The following is a 20,260-nucleotide window of genomic DNA, read 5'->3' on the forward strand; positions in this document are numbered from 1 at the left end:
AGCATGATAAAAGCAACGAAATACTAATGGTAAAGGTAGAGAGTATGAGGAATACATAATGAACTATATACCATAATAAGCTATTGCAAAGTTATAATAGTAAAACAACCATGCTCGTAACAGTAGTTCAACCATACTTAGAATAAATCGAAAAAGAGAACAAATCATAATTTTCAAACATTACAAATAGTCAAAGTATTGGAATCAATCATAAGAAAGAAGCAAAATTAACCAAGTACAATGGAGAAAAATGAAATATAATCATATTGAGTTAAACATCTACAAAGATTTCTAACCCATAGGAGGAAAATTGTCTTTAAGCCTAGAAAGGCGAGTGTGACAGTCTTCAAATCTAGAATCTATAGTAGTGTCCATAGTGTCCAGTCGAGCATTCAAGATATCTTCATGCTCCTTGAATCGATCCATCATGTTATTGCTATGACTAGTGAGAAGTGCTTTCATGTGAACCATCAGGTTATCCATATCCAAGTTACTTTTGAAAGTACAAGCCTCTTCAACATTTATTATCTCCAATTATGAATTGGAGATATCAGATACATGATGCTCAATTCTAGATGAGACTTCCAATACCATTTGTTATCATCCTGAAACTCTAAATCCATCTTGTTCAAAGTTTGATATTCCATCTTCTTTGTTTTTTGAGATGTTGGGATACTAGCTTGACCACCTACATTTATCCCAATATGGCCAATGATGTAGGATATATATTTTCCTCATTCCTTCTAGCCAGTATATGATGAGATACTAGCTTGACCACCCACATTTATCCATTCATGATTTCATAAATATACTTGTTGGAATTTGGTTGTGGGTGTGATTAGGATTTCACAAATAAGGACTTTATTTCAAATCTGGGCATATTAAAGTAGATGATCGATTGACATGATATCATGATGTACCTATATGCCCCCAACAATAACCCACATTCATTGGCATAATGTAATTTATGAGCATATGATTGCTAGGAATACATAATTAAGAAAATGCAAATCTTCCAGATTCCATCTTCATAACTATCATCATTGATCATCATGAGATTAATGTTGCTGGATAACTATGCAACACCCTCACTCAATGGAACTTAAATAATTGATTGTAGAAAGAGGTTTATGGTGGAAGGAAAACCATACTGAACTTGAATTTCAAAATTTATAGGAAGTACTGTAATAATTTCATCAAAGAAATATAAATTACGAAACAAGGCTTTTAACCTTGTTGAGGATAAAAATGTATGAAACATTGACTCAAGTGTTACATCCTACAAAAGAGTGATGAACTGCCTAGCTATAAAGATTGTCTTTTCTTCCATTCGAATGATGGCACAATCTTTTCATGAAGTCATGTACTCCTTAAAATGTTGCAAGGAGAGTAAGTACTTCCATATTTGATAACACAACAACCTATAAAGTATCAAATTCATATATCAAATATCATATATAATCAACAATTGAACATAATCATATGTGGGATATCAATGTTATGATGTATGAATCATTTGCAATTTCTACCTTGACATGACTATGGACTCACTAAATGAGTCTATCGAGAAATGTCTCCTAATAGGGCCCTAAAACATCATAAAAAATAATGATACTACGCCAGAATTGATATTTAATAACGCTCATTCAATAGCGTTTATGTATTGAATACTGTTAAATGTAAGACGGAAGAGAATTAACAGTGCTTATTGAAGAAAAGCGATGTTAAATGTGTTATCTTTAACATCACTTATTGAAGCAAGCGCTGTTAAAGGTTATACTTCATATATTTAACAACACTTCTTCAATAAGCGCTGTTAAATGTGTTATCTTTAACAAAACTTATTGAAGAAAGTATTGTTAAATGTGTTATATTTAACAACGTTGTTAAATATTATAATTTATATATTTAACAACACTTCTTCAATAAACACTGCTAAAGGTGTTATCTTTAACAACACTTATTGAAGAAAACGTTGTTAAAGGTGAAATTAGACAATTTATACTAACAATATAGATAATAAGCTGGTAAGCTACAATGCTATAGTAATTATATTATAAACTATATAGTGCTTATTCGGTTAAGTGTTAAATTTTAATAAGTTAATATAATAATTACTTGATTATTATCTTCATCCTAGGAGACATAGTTCTGAAAATTCAATCGATCCTAGCTTTGGTGGATTCAAAACGTGAGAAGCAGAAGAGGGGATCTGGGTTATTACCTAGTAATGATGCATGATGGCACTTAACAAATGGAACACAACCAGAGTGAAAGGTGGAAGAAGGAAAAGTACTTTTATTATCTTTAACAACGCTTATTGAAGCTAGCGTTGTTAAATGTCATACTTCATATATTTAACAACACTTTTTGAATAAACGCTGTTAAAAGTGTTATTTTTAACAATACTTATTGAAGAAAGCACTGTTAAAGGTCTTCATATATTTAACAACACTTCTTCAATAAGCGTCGTTGAACGCTTGTTTTAGTAAGCGAGAATCTTTTCAAAAATAAAACCTCACACAACAATACATATCACTCAGTTTATAATTTCTCTTACTTTTCTTCTTCTCCATAAGCTACATTTTTTCCTCTTTTGTTTTTAGTTTTTCTCTTCAAGCAAGTTATCGATTTTTTGTTTTTTCTTCAACCATAAGTTAAATCGTTATCTTATTTTAGCTCATTTATTTCTCTCTTCACTAATAGTGTGATCTTTATTTGTTGTGAAGTTATGCAGCTATGGTGAAGTTATCGATTTTTGGTTTTTTTCTCTTCAAACATAAGGTAAATCATTATCTTATTTTAGCTCAGTTATTTATCTCTTTACTAATAGTGTGATCTTTATTTGTTGTGAAGCTATGCAGCTATGGTGTTCTAGGTTGTTGGCTACGGTGAACATTGGAGGAGAAAGAATGAACAATTTGCATAAGATCTCATTACTCATATGTTATTTTATAATATTGGAATCTGTTAAGGTTGAATGTAGTTGAAGTCGTTGGTTATTTAACAAATCTATTGTAAATGAAGTGGAGTTGGGCATGCTAATCATGTATTTGATAGAATGCTTGAGAGAAATATTGTCTTATTTAGAAAATAGACATTTAACAGCGCTTGCATCAGTGAGTGCTGTTAAACATCTACTTTCTACAACCTACAAAAAACGTTGTTGAATATAACGTTATGTACTACTGCTCTCACATAGAAAGTGCCACAAAAGCACTGTTAAATGATAATTTTAAGCGTTGTTGATTTGCTATTCTGGCGTAGTACCATGCTCTCAGTCTTATGTTGTTCTTAGAAAGCGATCAAGATGAATACAACATTATGCCCTCCATTGGTAACTCATATGTGAACTACCATGCTCTCAGTAACATCGGACTATACACTGGTCGACAAAGGTAACCACCATATCATCATGAATACAATACTTTCAAGGGGGTATTAGAGGTCATTGTATTTACTACAAAGAGTTTTGTCGGCTTAGGGGAACTACCTCTTTCCTAACAGATCAATCTCCATCCAAAATATACCCTTAACCTAGTCACAAAGATAAGCTACCCCTCTGGGTTCTCAATATGAATATGTCAGTATCGTATCTTCCTGTAGACAATGCTACTGATAGTAGACAGTAACATAAATTATTTGATTGACAAAAAACATTGCTTCAAATTCTTTTATGAAAATTAAGGGGATTTTTAGGGTAACTAAAACTTTATAAAACAAGAGTTTTGAATATAGACATTTTCATAACCAACTAAATATTTTGGAGTATTTACTTTTTTAGAAAAATAACTTTAATATGAAAAGTGTCAACCTTCTAAGGATTTTGTTTTCAAATTATTCTTTCTTTTTATCCTTGTTCATCTCTTACCTTAGAAAACTTGATTAATAAATTTAGAATTGATTAACAATGTTAATCTTTAAAGGATTTGCTTGCTAACTAATTTTGAAATACAGTTTAAGGGTGTCTTGAAAATCCTTCATTTTGAGTTAAAACTCCTCAAAATAGTTTCCCCCCATATCTTTACTATATTTTAATAAAACTCTCTCTTTCACCCTTTATTCCATATGAATGCTCATATGACATGCCATAATGATGCACAATGATAATTACATATCATGATACAAACAATCATATCAGCAACAACTCAATAATCATGGAAAATGCAATTTAATCCATCGATCATACAATTCTTTCCATCTCTTAGGAAAATCAACAATCATACCTATCCATAGAATATCATTCATCTAGTATGAAAGTAAACACAATAATCATATAGCCTGTTTCAGTTGCAACACCTTTTAGTAGAGACTTAATAATCAAGGCAATTCAATCAATTAAAAATCATTTCATTTATTAGGACAATAAAAAAGTCTTGCCTATCCAAACAATATCACTCATCCATCATAAAAGCACATACACAATGGAATCTATTCCATCTCAAGTTTTATTTTAAGAGAAAATGAGCCTCAATACTCAGTTACTTTAGGTTGCAGACTTAGTATCACTACGCCAGAATTGATTTTTAACAATAACCATTAACAATGTTTGTATGTTGAATGTTGTTAAATATAAGACAGAAGAGAATCAACAACGTTTGGTAAAATAAGTGCTGTTACATATGATAGGTGAATACATATTCAACAATGTTTTTTTCAATAAGCATTGTTAAAAGTCATATATTCACACAATCAACAATGATTGCTTCAATGAGTGCTATTAAAAGCCATACGTTCACACATTTAACAACACTCACTTCATCGAGCGCTGTTAAAATTCACACATTTAACAACGTTTGCTTCGATGAGCGTTATTAAAAGTCATACATTTAGCAATATTATATGCAATGAGCATTGTTAAAAGTCATACCTTCAAATATTTAATAGTATTTGCTTTAGTAAACACTATTAAAACTCATACGTTCATACATTTAACAGTCACAAATTGATTTCTTCCTTGAACTTTTGTTACTAATTTTCAATCAAATTGATATCAATGATTCTGTTTACCTGAAATGAACTCGAAGATGAAGGTTCTAGAAGAGGTTACCCATACATTTGTCCAGTAAGCAATTCTATGCTTAATAATTCTATTGCATTCAATAATTATAAAGTTCAGTCCACGATTATATAGATTTTTTTGCTTTCAATTGGTGTTTATTGTATGTGTTTTTACTTTTGGTATTCTACTTAGGATGATTTGGGGAAGTGGTGAATGAAACTGAAAATAACTTGGGAAGGACAGTCCTGCTATTGAAATTGAAGAAAAGGAACATGAGGTTAAGGTGAGTGTCAAACTCAAGTAACACTATCTCCATTTATCCTGAATCTACAACTGCATCTTCTAAATTTCTTACATTCATTATCAGAAGATAAACATAAGATGTGTATCTTAATAATATTAGGGGCTAATTTATCTATAACTATATAAGAAAATAAGGTTCCTTCATGCCACGTGTCAAGCTCTCAGCAAAACAATTCCCTCCTAAAAGGCTCTACTTCCTATCATACACCCCACCATACATGATCAAAGTCAATCCATACCTATTTCACCTTTCGTATCCTTTGCTTAATTAATGAATAATAATAATACTGTTGAAGACAATGAACATCTCACTAACCAGTTTGCCATCAAAAATGATGCTGTTTGCAGTTTTTGATAAACTTTCCCTTTTTAGTAGGTTTTTGAATTTCAGTTAAATCTGTTTTTAGGTTAGTTTCCATTTCTGGCAAGTTTCTGTTTTTGTTTGTTCTATTTATATTGCTTTGGGTTCTCTTCTTTAATTCATTCATTGTGACTTTAAGATCATCAATAAAAGTTCATTCTTGATTATCATCTTTCTTTCTTCCTTTCTTTGATATTTTGATTCTTAATTTCTCCTCTTTGTGAATCATCTTCTTCATTCTTCATTCACCATGGAGAGGCAATTTTCACAAATACCACTACTTTTACATAAATTGATATCATCAATAATAACCCATCATCATTTTAAAATGTGCACAATTACCTATTATATATGACTTTTCAGTTATTACCTATTAAAGCATTTGTTTATTTTTATGACCAAAATAACACTAATTGATGTTAACTCTTCATTTACCAAAGCATTTTTGCTTCATGATGTGATTTGCATCTCTTCATATTTTTTTATTTTATTACATATCATTGTTTAATTAAAGGTAATTAATCTCAAAACTTTTTGTTATCATCATTGTTTATTTATCAATTTCAGTTTAATATTTTTGAAACATCTGTTTTGACTATGCATGAAACCAACAATGGTTTAGAAAATATGTGTTTTTATCCAATCGAATGCATGAGAAATATATATGTTATTAATAATACGACAAAAAATATTGTCCCGTGCGAATGCACGGGTAACTTGCTAGTTTACTTACAAGAAAAGTCCTTATGTTTTCACCTTTCAAAAGTAATAAGTAACAGATTGTTATGTAACTCATTTGGTTTAGTGATCACCGTTAAAAGTCATATATTCAAACATTTAATAATGTTTGTTTTAGTGAATGCTGTTAAAAGTAATACATTCATACGTTTAATAGTGCTCGCTTTATTGAGTACTGTTAAATGTCACACATTTAACATCCCTTGTTTTAGTGAGCGCCATTAAAAGTCATGCATTCATACATTTAACAGCGCTTGTTTTTACAAGCGATGTTAAAGATCATACATTCAAACAATGCTTGTTTTAGCAAGCGCGAATCTTTACAGATTTAAAAATAAAACTTCACACAATAATACAAATATCATTCAATTTTCTATTTCTCTTATGAAGTCACTTAGGTTAATTGGTGAGTTAGACATATCAAAATTGTGGAACTGTCATAATGATAGACTTACATGTTAACGAGTAAATCCTTAGATTTGGAAAGTTTGCTATCTACTTTCAAACTGACCTATTATATTCATTATAATCATATTTATAAACTCAAATTCTATATTAAAAAGTAAATTATGAAGTTTCCTAATAAAATTCCACTTTAACACTTTTCAGCTAATTTCTATCTATATGTTACTTATTACTCAAGTAAGCTAACTTCTTTCATCAATAATTCTTATCCTAGACATAGATATTCATATGTATAGCTTCTCTATCATTATTATAATTATAAAAACACACACAAATACAAAAATATATATATATATATATATATATATATAAATATATATTACATCTACTCCTCTATCTATATAAGCTAAGAGCTGAAAGGATGGAAGTTACAAACTAAGGGACCTTTGACTTGATTTAAAAGTTGGAATTTTCCACTTTGAACAAAATGAAAACAAAGAGTAGGAAAGATGGAAAATTGTATTGGAAGTTAGATTGAAGATTCGAAGAGCATCATCATTTTGACACTTCCTATCAAAAGCTTGAAAGTATGAACACTATCGCGCCTCAATTTTCGGCTACAAGACTTTCTTAGAGTCGTTATTACATTTTATGGTAAAAAAATGTAGAAACATATTTTAGCCCGATCACATTGGGCTTTGGATTCTAATATCCAGGTTCGAGAGTCAGTTACAATGTAGGGAATATATTAGCATCCTATCTGGCCATTCTAAACGGTACCTTACTAAATTACAGCAGATTCACATGGCTCTTCTTTATGAAACAGAAAAATGAAACTGATCTTGTTATAAAGAATTTTGTTACCTATGTTGAAACTCAATTTGACACTAAAATTAAAACCATTAGAAGTGACAATGGGAAAGAGTTTCTCATGAAGGCTTATTTCCTTCAAAGAGGTATGAATCATCAAACCTCTTGTGTTGAAACACCTCAACAAAATGGAGTTGTTGAGAGAAAGCATCAACACATCCTTGGTGTGACTAGGGCCCTAATGTTTCAATCTAATATGCCTGACTGTTATTGGAATTATGCTGCTGCTTATGCTATTCATTTGATCAATAGACTTCCTACTGTTTTTCTGTCAAACAAATCCCCTTTTGAAGAATTGCACCATGTCTTGCCTGACTTAACTGATTTGAGAGTGTTTGGTAGCCTATGTTATGCATCTACCTTAGTTGGACATAGACACAAACTAGAACCAAGATCTAGACAAAGTGTGTTCCTAGGATTCAAACAAGGGACCAAGGGGTTCATACTTTTGGATCTAAAAACCAATGAGATCTTTCTATCTAGGAATGTAGCTTGTTATGAACACATCTTCCCTTTCTGCAATATGGATGCTACAAAATCCAAACATCCTATAACCTACAATTCCCCTTTTGATCAAAACCAGGATCTTAGAGATGATCATAATCCCAGCAATACCAGCTCACTTGATCCAGTTGACCTGACTAGAATAAACCCTGTACATAACAGAATCATTAACCATCCTAGGATAACTAGACCTGATCCTGACCCTGAAAATACCACTAGGTCAGAATACCAGCTCACTTGATCCAGTTGACCTGACTAGAATAAACCCTGTACATAACAGAATCATTAACCATCCTAGGATAACTAGACCTGATCCTAACCCTGAAAATACCACTAGGTCAGGGGATGACACTGATAACACCATCCCTGATCCTGAATCATTCATGGAATGCACCTCTCACCAAGAACCTGACCCTGATAGCAATCAATCCCAAGCTACTCAGGAACTCAATATTTCTGAGTCTAACCATACTACCACTCCCACTAGGCAATCCAATAGGATAAAAGGACCTCCTACCTACCTAAAAGACTATCACTGTAGCCTAATGCATCAAAGTGCACATCCTAGTGATCATATCAAGTATCCCATTACCAAACATCTTAGCTATGACAACCTGTCTTCAAAGCACAGAATTTTCTCTATTGCTATAAGCATACATGATACTCCAAAGAGTTATGCAGAGGCCATCAAATTTCCTCACTGGCAAGAAGCAATCAACTCAGAATTACAAGCACTAAACAAAAGCAACACATGGACCTTAACTGAGCTGCCAGAGGACAAGAAAGCAATAGGATGCAAGTGGGTTTTCAAAGTGAAATATCATGCTGATGGAACAATTGAGAGACATAAAGCAAGATTAGTGGCAAAAGGATTCAATCAAACAGAAGGAGTTGACTATATGGACACCTTTAGTCCAGTAGTTAAAATGACAACCATAAGAACAATACTGTGTTTGGCATCAATCTACAATTGGCACTTGCATCAATTGGACATCAACACAGCCTTCCTTCATGGTGACCTAAAAGAGACTGTTTACATGAAGGCACCACAAGGTCTTCAAATATCCAACTCCAGAATTGTTTGCAAATTGGAGAAATCCATATATGGATTGAAGCAAGCTAGTAGGCAATGGCATGACAAGCTCACCAATGCTCTCCTAAAAATTGGTTATACTAAATCCTTTGCTGATCACTCTTTATTCATTAAGAACACTAACAATGGCTTTACAGCCATTCTTGCTTATGTTGATGACTTGGTTTTGACAGGTAATGACATTGAAGACATCATGAACACCAAGACCATTTTGCATGACCAATTCAGCATAAAGGATCTAGGAGAACTGAAGTTCTTTCTTGGTATGGAGGTTGCAAGATCCAAGAAAGGGATCATTTTGTATCAAAGAAAATACACACTGGATCTTTTAGAAGAAACTGGTTTCCTTGGTGCTAAACCAGCCTCTACTCCCATGGAATACAACAACAATTTGCACTCCCAATCTGGCACTCCTCTAACAGATGACTCCTTCTACAGAAGATTGATAGGGAAGCTTCTGTATTTAACAAATACTCGACCAGATATATCCTATGCTGTAGGAGCCTTGAGCCAATTCCTGTGTTCTCCTTCTGATCTTCACTATAAAGCTGCAACCAGAATCCTTCGATATCTCAAACACTCCCCTGGTAAAGGTGTCTTCTTTCCAGCAGAGAACACAACAACAATTCAAGGCTATTCAGACTCAGATTGGGCTAAGTGTATTGACACTAGGAAATCAATCACTGGTTGGTGTTTCTTCTTGGGTAATGCCTTAATTTCATGGAAGAGCAAGAAACAGAACACTGTTTCTAGATCTTCATCAGAAGCAGAATATAGAGCTCTTGCTATGGCTGTTTGTGAAGCTCAATGGCTGCTCTTCCTATACAGAGACCTTGGCATACAACACAATAAACCAGTGAGCATCTTTTGTGACAATAATTCAGCCCTTCATATAGCTGCCAATCCAGTTTTCCATGAGCGTACAAAGCACATCGATATCGATTGTCATGTTGTCCGTGAAAGAATTCTCAATGGCACTGTTCATCTTCTTCCTATTCACACTTCTCTACAACTTGCCGATATCTTTACAAAATCCTTATCTCCTTCTCCATTTCATTCGATTGTTTCCAAACTCAGCATTCTTGACATTCATATGCCTAGTTTGAGGGGGTCTGTTGAAGACAATGAACATCTCACTAACCAGTTTGCCATCAAAAATGATGTTGTTTGCAGTTTTTGATAAACTTTCCCTTTTTAGTAGGTTTTTGAATTTCAGTTAACTCTGTTTTTAGGTTAGTTTCCATTTCTGGCAAGTTTCTGTTTTTGTTTGTTCTATTTATATTGCTTTGGGTTCTCTTCTTTAATTCATTCATTGTGACTTTAAGATCATCAATAAAAGTTCATTCTTGATTATCATCTTTCTTTCTTCCTTTCTTTGATATTTTGATTCTTAATTTCTCCTCTTTGTGAATCATCTTCTTCATTCTTCATTCACCATGGAGAGGCAATTTTCACAAATACCACTACTTTTACATAAATTGATATCATCAATAATAACCCATCATCATTTTAAAATGTGCACAATTACCTATTATATATGACTTTTCAGTTATTACCTATTAAAGCATTTGTTTATTTTTATGACCAAAATAACACTAATTGATGTTAACTCTTCATTTACCAAAGCATTTTTGCTTCATGATGTGATTTGCATCTCTTCATATTTTTTTATTTTATTACATATCATTGTTTAATTAAAGGTAATTAATCTCAAAACTTTTTGTTATCATCATTGTTTATTTATCAATTTCAGTTTAATATTTTTGAAACATCTGTTTTGACTATGCATGAAACCAACAATGGTTTAGAAAATATGTGTTTTTATCCAATCGAATGCATGAGAAATATATATGTTATTAATAATACGACAAAAAATATTGTCCCGTGCGAATGCACGGGTAACTTGCTAGTTTACTTACAAGAAAAGTCCTTATGTTTTCACCTTTCAAAAGTAATAAGTAACAGATTGTTATGTAACTCATTTGGTTTAGTGATCACCGTTAAAAGTCATATATTCAAACATTTAATAATGTTTGTTTTAGTGAATGCTGTTAAAAGTAATACATTCATACGTTTAATAGTGCTCGCTTTATTGAGTACTGTTAAATGTCACACATTTAACATCCCTTGTTTTAGTGAGCGCCATTAAAAGTCATGCATTCATACATTTAACAGCGCTTGTTTTTACAAGCGATGTTAAAGATCATACATTCAAACAATGCTTGTTTTAGCAAGCGCGAATCTTTACAGATTTAAAAATAAAACTTCACACAATAATACAAATATCATTCAATTTTCTATTTCTCTTATGAAGTCACTTAGGTTAATTGGTGAGTTAGACATATCAAAATTGTGGAACTGTCATAATGATAGACTTACATGTTAACGAGTAAATCCTTAGATTTGGAAAGTTTGCTATCTACTTTCAAACTGACCTATTATATTCATTATAATCATATTTATAAACTCAAATTCTATATTAAAAAGTAAATTATGAAGTTTCCTAATAAAATTCCACTTTAACACTTTTCAGCTAATTTCTATCTATATGTTACTTATTACTCAAGTAAGCTAACTTCTTTCATCAATAATTCTTATCCTAGACATAGATATTCATATGTATAGCTTCTCTATCATTATTATAATTATAAAAACACACACAAATACAAAAATATATATATATATATATATATATATATAAATATATATTACATCTACTCCTCTATCTATATAAGCTAAGAGCTGAAAGGATGGAAGTTACAAACTAAGGGACCTTTGACTTGATTTAAAAGTTGGAATTTTCCACTTTGAACAAAATGAAAACAAAGAGTAGGAAAGATGGAAAATTGTATTGGAAGTTAGATTGAAGATTCGAAGAGCATCATCATTTTGACACTTCCTATCAAAAGCTTGAAAGTATGAACACTATCGCGCCTCAATTTTCGGCTACAAGACTTTCTTAGAGTCGTTATTACATTTTATGGTAAAAAAATGTAGAAACATATTTTAGCCCGATCACATTGGGCTTTGGATTCTAATATCCAGGTTCGAGAGTCAGTTACAATGTAGGGAATATATTAGCATCCTATCTGGCCATTCTAAACGGTACCTTACTAAATTACATTGTTTATTTTATACCCTAAATTTGATTGGCTATTTAATTTTTGAAAAAAAGGACAAATTTATTTGGTTTTTTGTTGTGTCTCACAAGATGAAATCTTGCTCTGACATATTCCTATAAGCAATATGAATCAAGGCTACATAGTTTCTTAGGTAGAAAAATGGTTTGTTTGTTTAATTAATTTTATTATTTTTTAGAAAAAATGTGGTGTTAAATCTCAACTAATATTCCTATTAATATGAGTGAAGTACAACTCATGTGTTTGATATTGCGCCTCATATTAGGGATTTGTTAGGTTCTTATCACATTTTTTAGATTGATTAAAAAATACATTATAACAATTATTCCTAAATCTTCAGAAAATGAAGTGCAACTCTAGCGTCCATCACTACATCGTACCTTAAAATTTCGGATGACGCTACTTTAATCATCATTAAGTTACTTTCCATTTTTACTTAAAAAACAAGAATATTTCATTTTTTACAAATTTTATTATTTATATTTTTTGTAACGTGATTATGAAATTAAGAAAAATTTATTTGATTTAACAAAAGTTTGTTCATTTATTGTTATATAAAAGGGATTTTGTTATTTATTATTTTTACTCCAAAAGAATTTATCATTTGAATATGTAATACTATTATTAAATTTCTGTCCAGTATAAACAAGAATCATTTGTGAAAAATTTATGTATTGAATAATAACATTGTGATATGAATTTGGTAAAAAATAAAAATAATAAAGTAAGGAAGAGTATACATGATTGCAAGAGGATAGAAGTCTGCACCCTGGGAATTAAAGTCAGCGTGTAGGTCGCTTGGGAACCGAGGGATGCATGCAGAACATGAATGGATAAAGCGCTGTAGGATGGGTGTGCCTGGACACGTGGCGAGGCACGGTTGGTTGGACAAGGAGTACACAGAACGAAGCTGTGCACTCGTGCGTAGGCACAAGGTGGAGAATCCGCTATTGCGAGGCGCACTATAACCAGGTAACGTTTCACAACGTGATTGGCAATGATGGGCGAAAAATACGAATGGTGAGCCTGCCCGCACCAGATCGTGACACTTGCACACTTTTCTTTTCGTGGTGTTTCCACTCTTGCTTTTTCAGTGTTTTTTTCTTTGTGTTTTCTCTCTACTTTTTTCCTTTTCGTTGTTTCTGGGATTATTTCATTGTATTTTTAGGTAGGTTGCATTGTGAGAATAATTTTATTATTTATAGCATTTTGAATTACCATATGTGCCAAAATTTGCATTTAATTTATTGGAGAAAAAAGGATGGAATTCCATTTTTGCATTAAAAACTAATTTTAACATTATGACACATTATTCAAAATTTGAAACTAATTAAATAAAGAGTAAATATTTATTTTAGTCCCTCATGTTTTTCGATCTTACCAGTTTAGTCCTTAAAAATAGACAAGACCTAAAGTGGTCCCAAAAATTTTCAAATGTAGGTCAAATTAGTCCATTTTAGCATGTTTTACAACACTTGGTAGAGACTAATTGACTTCAAAAAGGATTAATTTGACCCACATTTGAAATTTTTGGGGACCATTTTAGGTCTTTTCTTTTTTGAAGGACTAAACTGGTAAGATCGAAAAATATGAGAGACTAAAATAGGTATTTACTCTTAAATAAATGAATTTTCATTATTTTTATTTCAGGACACTTAAATAATGTCATTTTTTTGGAAAATACCCAAATAATTTCCTTAAAAAGTCTAAAAATAACTGTAACCTACATGAGTGTAGAAAATTAATTCTTGACTCTAAAATACTTAAAAGTGACTAAAAAATCTTGAGTTGGGTTCAACTTTCATAATAATTTTATAAAAGCATTTTCTTATGTTTTTTAGAGCCATGAAAAATATTTTTATTCTCATTGTTATAGTACAAACGGAAATTAAGGGTGATTGTCATGGTAGGACTTTTTAAAATTGATTTAAGCTAATTAGTGGTCATTAAGTCATTTAAAACTCATTTTTTAAATTCCCGTTAAATAAAAAAGAAAATGGATTGAATATAGATCATCAAGGACAAAGAGTCTTTGATCCTCAATTAAATATTTCTTTCAACATTATCTTTTTACTTTTGGAAACAATTTTTGGGAGGGAATTGAAATAAAACTCATTACATGCTAATGAATTCAATTAAACCATTTTTGAAATTCAAGTTAAGATTGCTTTTTAATGTTGGGCCATCAAGTCTACTAAGCCCCTTAAAAAGCATTTCAGTTTTATTATTGGAAGGTATTTTGGACTGAACAAAATTGAGTGTTCGCAGCTGCCCTTCTTTACTTGCTTCTTATTGGATAGCACACAAACCAAAGTTGGAGTTCTATCACGATAAGTATGTAGTAAATATATGAATGGTGATTTTTTTGAGGTACAAAAGACCTTCTATTGTCGTGGTATGAAATCAGAGTGGTAGGTAAATGTACTACAACGAAAAAAGTAAAGCCAAGGATGTAGGTTTGTATACTGTAGAAACTTTGCAGACCAAAAGATAAAAGCAAGGATGCAGGTTTGTGTGCTGTCAAAACTTGGGGAAAAGGGTAAAGCTAAGGATGCAGATTTGTGTACAACCGAAACTTGGAGGCAATGGTGAAGCCAAGGATGCGGGTTTGTGTACTGCCAAAACTTGGAGAACCAATGATAGAACCAAGGATACATGTTTTTCTACTACCGAAACTTGGGGAAAAGGTGAAGCAAAGGATGCAGGTTGGTGTACTGTCAAAACTTGGAGACCCAAAGATAAAGCCAATGATGTAGGTTTGTTTACTGCCGAAACTTGGAGACCCAAAGTTAAAGCCAAGGACACATGTTTGTGTACTGCCGAAACTTGGAGACCCAAAGATAAATTCAAGGAGACAAGTTTGTGTAGTGCCGAAACTTTGGGAAAAGATAAAGCCAAGGATGTAGGTTTGTGTAATGTTGAAACATGGGGGTAAAAGGTACCATTGTTCGGATGTTTGTGTATATGTTTTTTGTTTGAATGTAAATGAGTGTTGTTTATGCATGTTATGAATGTTCATGTTGTATATGTATGAATGTTAATATGCATTGATTGCTAAGGTGGATGAATGTTTAGCATATATAATTAATGTTTATTTCAATGCAAGATAATGAGGGGTGAGACCCATGCACAAATGTGTCATTGATTAGCTATTTTTTCTATTTGGAATGACATAACTACTACCGAAACTTGGGGAAAAGGTGAAGCAAAGGATGCAGGTTGGTGTACTCTCAAAACATGGAGACCCAAAGATAAAGCCAATGATGTAGGTTTGTTTACTGCCGAAACTTGGAGACCCAAAGTTAAAGCCAAGGACACATGTTTGTGTACTGCCGAAACTTGGAGACCCAAAGATAAATTCAAGGAGACAAGTTTGTGTAGTGCCGAAACTTTGGGAAAAGATAAAGCCAAGGATGTAGGTTTGTGTAATGTTGAAACATGGGGGTAAAAGGTACCATTGTTCGGATGTTTGTGTATATGTTTTTTGTTTGAATGTAAATGAGTGTTGTTTATGCATGTTATGAATGTTCATGTTGTATATGTATGAATGTTAATATGCATTGATTGCTAAGGTGGATGAATGTTTAGCATATATAATTAATGTTTATTTCAATGCAAGATAATGAGGGGTGAGACCCATGCACAAATGTGTCATTGATTAGCTATTTTTTCTATTTGGAATGACATAAAATTCATCATCACTTTTTGTGAACTCTAATGAAGTGACTTTTATTGACTATTGGTGACTGATATCAAAGCTTACTTTTCATTAAAATTGCCCCAGTTTGCTTAAAGACACATTTTTTGATCGTAATTCATACAAACTACCCCAATGTCATATAGAGGAGAATGATCAAACTCACTATTTTTCCCTAGTGTAGGTTGATGGAAAAATTCTTTTCAAAGTGATGATGTTTTTGTGATATCAAAAACGGCCCCTATGTGCCTATTCTCGTTTTGACCTTGGAGGATATAACTTAGATTCTCCAAATATCTTCCCCAGTTTGCGTCATTGATAATGAACAATAATAATCTTCACCTTGGGGTGTTCATTTATTTTTCCCTAATTTCTTTTCAGAGAACATTATGTAGGTATCTGTCAGGAATTCCCTCATTTTATTATCATCCTAAGCCCCCCTTTGCAGGTTTTCGACTTAGAACCACTCTCATTTTCCTAGATTGCCAATGTCGGTTTTCAATCTAACACATTTGTTTTTGTAAACACCATCATATATGGTGACTTGAATTGATAGGAAGCTGAAGTCTTGAACAATGACTCAATCGTTCTTCAATAGACTTGATAATCTAAGATCTTTCTCGTGCTTGATTGAGAGATTTTAGTCAGGTGAAATATCTTCACTATTGCCCCTATTTTTGGTGTCTTGCAACTTTCCAATGGGATCAAACAAAAAATGCTTCGGTTTTGGGCTTATTATTATCTTCCATCGAGAAAGTGAGAGCCACCATTCTGTTCAAATTTCTCTAGGAGGCTTCGATTGGAAAGTCTTAGAGCACATTCATCTCAAAATTTGTCGCAGTTTGGGAGGCTTCCACTTTTTTCCTTTTACACTCTTTATTTCATGCGTAACTCTTTACAAAGAAATACTAAAAACCATGATCATACGAACTTTGGCAAGTGTTTGTGATATGAGTGGTTGAAAGTGCAAAGAGTCAAGACCTGCACATTTACGGCTAACCGAAGTTTTGATGAAGCAAACACACATACAAGAAAGCTTGAAGATCGTACAACAAACAACAAGTCGAAGACTCATAGGTTGCATCTATAGATTCAGGACTTTATTAAATTTACTTGTAATTAGAAGTCTTAAGATGTTTGCCTTAGTTTTAGTCTAGGTTAGGTAAACTCAGGTGGAATGTTTCACAAGAACTAATATAAAATAAGATTAAAATTGAGACATATCATCTAGATATCTTATGATGAATAGACTCATGCATACATATACATAGTTTTATGCATTAAAGGTAATATATTTTGAAAAGCTATGTAAAACATGTGCATATCATAGTTTTGCGCAAATATAGGAAAAGCGGAACAAGTGATCCGCTACACGTATTCAATCCCCCTTCTAGGTGTATTCTGACCTGCTGATACCCAACAGTGGTGATGTGGTAGTGATGATAAAATTTAATTTGGATTTGGCTTGTGTAGATGTGGTAGGGGTGATGATATAATTTAGTTTGTGTTCAGGCTGTGAGTGATGGTGAGGTTATAATAATAGTGAGAAAATGAATTTTAAGTTATGCATTAAAGACGAGATAGTTTTTCGGAAACTTATTACTTTAGTGGAGTCAATTGTTGGCTACAAGCAAGATAAAACACACTTAGAGGGGGCTGAATAGGTGTAGCGAATCACTAGTCCTGCTTTTCCGACACTACGCCAAATTTAATAAATAACAACGGTCATTCAACATCGCTTTCTTGAATGACGTTGTTAGAAATGAGGTGGAAGAACATCAACAACACACATTAAAGCAAGCACTGCCAATTTGGGTAGGTGAATATAACTTTAACAGCACAGTCTTGAAAAAGCATTGTTGAACATCAGTGATGAAATGACAAATAGTCAAAGGATGCCATTATAACCGACCTAGGAAGTTCTGATGAAGACAAGACACCAAGAATGATAAAGTCTAAGATTGCTTTTTACATTCTAGAGTTCTAAGTTGATTGCCTAGTATTGAGTCTTAGGTTAGGTAAACTTAAGATGGAAGTGTCTCACAAAAAGTCTAAAATGAAAATCACATAGAATGAGGCATTACATCATCATTACATATATATGATAAATGACACTCATGCATTTGCATTCGTACATACATGGTTTTGTGCATAAAGGCTTTATTCTTTCTAAAAATCATGTTGTATGCTAATTCATCATATAGGATATGTACAGCATAAATAGAAAAACCATTTTAAGCAATTTTAATCGATTAACCCCTTTGGTAATCGATTAAGTCCTGGAGAAATCCTCAATCGATTAAGGAAAGTCATAATCGATTAAACGAGGTTACAGAATGTAACCTCCCATGATTTCTGTCTATTATTCGATTAAGCACATTTTTAATCGATTAAGCCATAACTGAAAAACCATTTTTAAAGAAACCGTTAATCGATTAATGTGGCCATTTAATCGATTAACATCTATTGTATCAGTTATGAGCTAATTCTGTTATTTTGAAACATAATTGATTCCGTTTTTAAAACATCTTTTCACCTTCATTGAACAAGAATCAAGAGAAAATCTTAGAGAGAGAAAACCAAAGATTCATGGTGCTAAAAAGTTTCAAAGCTTTCTTGTTGTTTCCTTGAGGTTTTCTTGCATAAGCTTCAAGAGTGAAAAGAGAGAAAATCCTTTTCATTGTGCCAAAATGTTTTTCATTCAATTGAAAACACCTTGCATGATTTCATAATTAGGTCTTAGGGTTGTTTTGTGAGATCTATCTGCCAAGGGTTATTAGAGCCGAATTAAGAGTCGTTATCCGCACAATCTAGTGTGCTAAGTAACTCGATGAAAAATATGTAACTTGAGGAGAATTCTGGTGATGTGTGGCATCATCACATGTTGAGAATTAGGAGTCTTCATTAGACAAGAAGTCTTGATTTGAGCAAGAGTTTTGACTGGGGCCAAATTGCGCGAACGATGTGGTATCCAAGTAGGCGTAGATAAGAGGTCCAACCGAGCTTAGTGGCTCATCGGTTTCAAGAAGGAAGTTTATGTCTCATTGTATTGGAAATGTGGTTGTAAATTACATTTATGATAAGTGAAGAAAAATCTCCCAGATCAACCGGGAGGCCTGGATGTAGTTTGAAGTGGACCGCAATCGAACTAGGATAAAAATCCCCGAGCACATTTTCTCTATCCATATCTCTTTACCATTCTGTCTTTACTGGTTTATGTTTTTATTGGCTTTTTGTGATTAATTGCTTACTGTGTTAATCTGTTGTTAATCAAGAATCAATCTTAGGATAGTAAAGATCAAGAATCGTCGCGGTTTTTACGAAGCAAGAAAACATATTTTCAAAGTATAAGAATCAGGATAATCGATTAACGTACTGATAATAATCGGATAATTGAATTGTCTTTAATCAATTAACCCTCTTGATAATTGATTAACTGCAGCAACTTTGTATTTTGCACCAATATCGGAAAAGTAGGACTGGTGATCCACGACACCTATTCACCCCCTCTAGGTGTAATCTTACGTTACTGGTACCCAAACACTGATGTTAGCACTAGCTTGAATGAGTTATGTTTAACATCGTAATTTATAGGAAGCGTTGTTAATGTGCATCTATTCCACAATGCAAGATTAAAGAACCGCTGTTGAAGATGACATAATAACATCGCTTTCTTAAATGTGCGTTGTTGCTTGTATACGACATTTTACATATCAGAAAAATTAATGGTGGAGTGTTTTATGCGTCTCTTCGTTTCTATGTAAATTCTTTGTTTTCATAGACTAATTAATTAGTTGCGCATCTGCGAAGGACGACGATAACAATTCTCTTTCGCTTTGAATCTATAAATGTTGTGGTTCACTCCATTTTTTTATATGCGTTGTTCTATTTCATCAGTTAGTGTGTTTCTATAGATTATATGTTTTCTCCTTTATATAATTATTTTGTCTCCCTTTATAATTAGTCATGACACCCAAGGAGAAGAAGACAAGAGGAAGAAAACACAAAGAACCGAAAAGAGAGCAATAAAAGGCAAAAAGAAAAAGGGAAGTGTTGTTAAAAAAAATAGAAAAAAGGATATTCCTAAGAAAGAATGTGTATGTCAATTTTTTAATAATCTTCAATCTCTATGTTTAATTTCTTACAG

At 32.5% G+C, this 20,260-nt stretch overlaps 1 protein-coding gene and 1 long non-coding RNA gene across 2 annotated transcripts; one reads left to right on the plus strand and one right to left on the minus strand.

The window, feature by feature from the left end:
- On the minus strand, positions 2,131 to 8,503 carry LOC109342275. The gene is made up of 3 exons (XR_002107044.1): positions 8,493 to 8,503; positions 3,752 to 3,754; positions 2,131 to 2,305 (listed from the first exon to the last, which is right to left on the minus strand). It is a non-coding gene; the product is annotated as an uncharacterized LOC109342275 (long non-coding RNA).
- LOC109347319 lies at positions 14,968 to 15,864 on the plus strand. The gene is made up of 2 exons (XM_019587120.1): positions 14,968 to 15,322; positions 15,617 to 15,864. Exons 1-2 carry the CDS (start codon positions 14,968 to 14,970, stop codon positions 15,862 to 15,864), a joined length of 603 nt encoding a protein of 200 aa, XP_019442665.1.

The sequence above is a fragment of the Lupinus angustifolius genome, chromosome LG01 (genome assembly GCF_001865875.1).
Source record: "Lupinus angustifolius cultivar Tanjil chromosome LG01, LupAngTanjil_v1.0, whole genome shotgun sequence".
Lineage (NCBI taxonomy): Eukaryota > Viridiplantae > Streptophyta > Magnoliopsida > Fabales > Fabaceae > Lupinus > Lupinus angustifolius.

Bases quoted from the DNA above. Each gene is read 5' to 3' on its own strand.
- LOC109347319 (XM_019587120.1), top strand. From the start codon at position 14,968: ATGCAGATTTGTGTACAACCGAAACTTGGAGGCAATGGTGAAGCCAAG. The intron at 15,323-15,616 runs GTTTGTGTAATG...CTTGGGGAAAAG, and splicing joins AGATAAAGCCAAGGATGTAG to GTGAAGCAAAGGATGCAGGT.